We start from the raw sequence: 1778 nt of genomic DNA on the forward strand, positions 1-1778 counted from the left end.
ACACGTGGAAGGCTCTCCCGGTTTCATTTGGGAAACAAAACTACGGAAAGCAAAAAAAGCCATCAAAGAATGGGCTAAAACAAAGTATCAAGAACTAGAGAAGGTAAAAAAAGAAATTAAGAACAATCTGGAGATTATCCAAAGAGCAATAAAGGATAATGGCCTTTCCCAAGAGAACAAACAGCAGGAAAATGAACTCTACTTACAGCTATACCGAGTTAACAGAGAAGAGGAAACAAAATGGAGGCTCAAGTCGAGACAATTATGGTTACAAGGGGGTGACAAGAACTTAGTTTTTTTTTCACAAGCAAATGATAGCCAGAAAGATAAGGAATAATGCTAGCTCCATCCTAGATGCAGAAGGTGATAGACAAAGCAATCAGGAAGCCATTCGAAGAGCTGCTATAGATCACTATCGGGACCTGCTAACTGAAACGAAGGAAGTAGAGGATTATATAGATTTATTGCAGCATCTCCCAATAGGGATAAGCAGGGAAATGAATGACATTTTAAGCAAGGAGATAAATGAGGAGGAAATTAGGAGATCAATCTGGACTCTTCAACCTGATAAAGCCCCGGGACTAGATGGCTTTCCCATCTACTTTTATCGAGCATTCTGGGGAATTATTAAAAAGGACTTGACAAAAATGCTCAATTGGATCCAACGAAAAGGAAAAATAGGAGGATATACCAATGCTACTCATCTAGCACTCATCCCCAAAGAAAACAGGCCATCTTCCTTTGCTCGTTTCAAGCCCATATCACTCTGTAACTCCTCCTATAAAATCTTGACAAAAATCATTGCTACTCGCCTAAAGCCTTTGCTCCCTTCTCTCATTTCTGAAAATCAAGGGGGATTCTTAGCCAACAGACAAATAACTGATTCCATTTTACTTGTGCAAGAAGCCATCCACTTGAGTCAAACCAGAAATGAGAAAGGGTCTATCCTCAAGCTTGATCTGGCCAATGCATTTGACAGAGTGAGACACTCCTTCCTCTTGGCATCTTAGAGGAAGATGGGATTTGATGACTGCTTTCTCAACCTCATTCGAGCTTGCATTTCGGGGCCATGGATCTCCCTTCTTGTAAATGGCAGACCTGGAGAAGCTTTCTAATCCTCCAGAGGCCTTCGACAAGGTTGCCCCCTCTCACCTTATCTCTTCATTCTAATGGCTAAATCCTTCAGCAGAGTGTTGGAATTCAGCCGGAGGGTTGGCTTAATCACAGGAATAAAATTTGGGGATGGGGTCAAGAACATAAATCATTCACAATTTGCCGATGACACCCTGCTGATTGGAGGGGCCTCCACCACAATAGCCAAGCGCTTCAAATCTCTCCTTGACAAATACATGAGCTACTCTGGCGGAATGGTAAATAATTTGAAAAGTTGCATATATGGCTGGAACACAACAGTACAGGTGCTTCACAATATCGCCATCATCTTTGGAGTCACATGCAAGTATGATTGGACTCACTTCTCTTACTTGGGCATGCCTATAAGTGCTGGACCTTTGAGAGCAGAAGTCTGGGACACAGTAGTCGACAAAATGAAAAGAAAAGTGTAGCAGAGGGGATCTATTTGGCTCAACCCAGCTAGTCGCCTCACTCTTCTTAAGTCAGGTATATCTTCTCTCCCCCTATATCATTTTTCTCTTCTTCAAGCTGCGGCCTCCTTCCACAACAAAATGGAAATCGCCCTTCGCCAATTCCTACGGCAGGGGGGGAAAATGATAAAAAGAAATTCAACTTGATTAATTGGACATAGGTGATCCAGCCCC

At 42.5% G+C, this 1778-nt stretch overlaps 1 protein-coding gene across 1 annotated transcript; it reads left to right on the plus strand.

Moving 5' to 3' along the window:
• Positions 1-1169: 1169 nt before the first annotated feature.
• Positions 1170-1565, plus strand: LOC149236585 (uncharacterized). Its single transcript, XM_089368965.1, has one exon. It carries the CDS (start codon positions 1170-1172, stop codon positions 1563-1565), a length of 396 nt encoding a protein of 131 aa, XP_089225091.1.
• Positions 1566-1778: the final 213 nt, after the last annotated feature.

Source organism: Pinus tabuliformis, chromosome 8 (genome assembly GCF_031772625.1).
Source record: "Pinus tabuliformis cultivar Carrire ecotype Pingquan chromosome 8, CPIR1, whole genome shotgun sequence".
Classification (NCBI taxonomy): domain Eukaryota; kingdom Viridiplantae; phylum Streptophyta; class Pinopsida; order Pinales; family Pinaceae; genus Pinus; species Pinus tabuliformis.

What these genes read in the sequence shown, in the direction of transcription:
- LOC149236585 (XM_089368965.1), top strand. Translation starts at nt 1,170, where the DNA reads ATGGCTAAATCCTTCAGCAGAGTGTTGGAATTCAGCCGGAGGGTTGGC.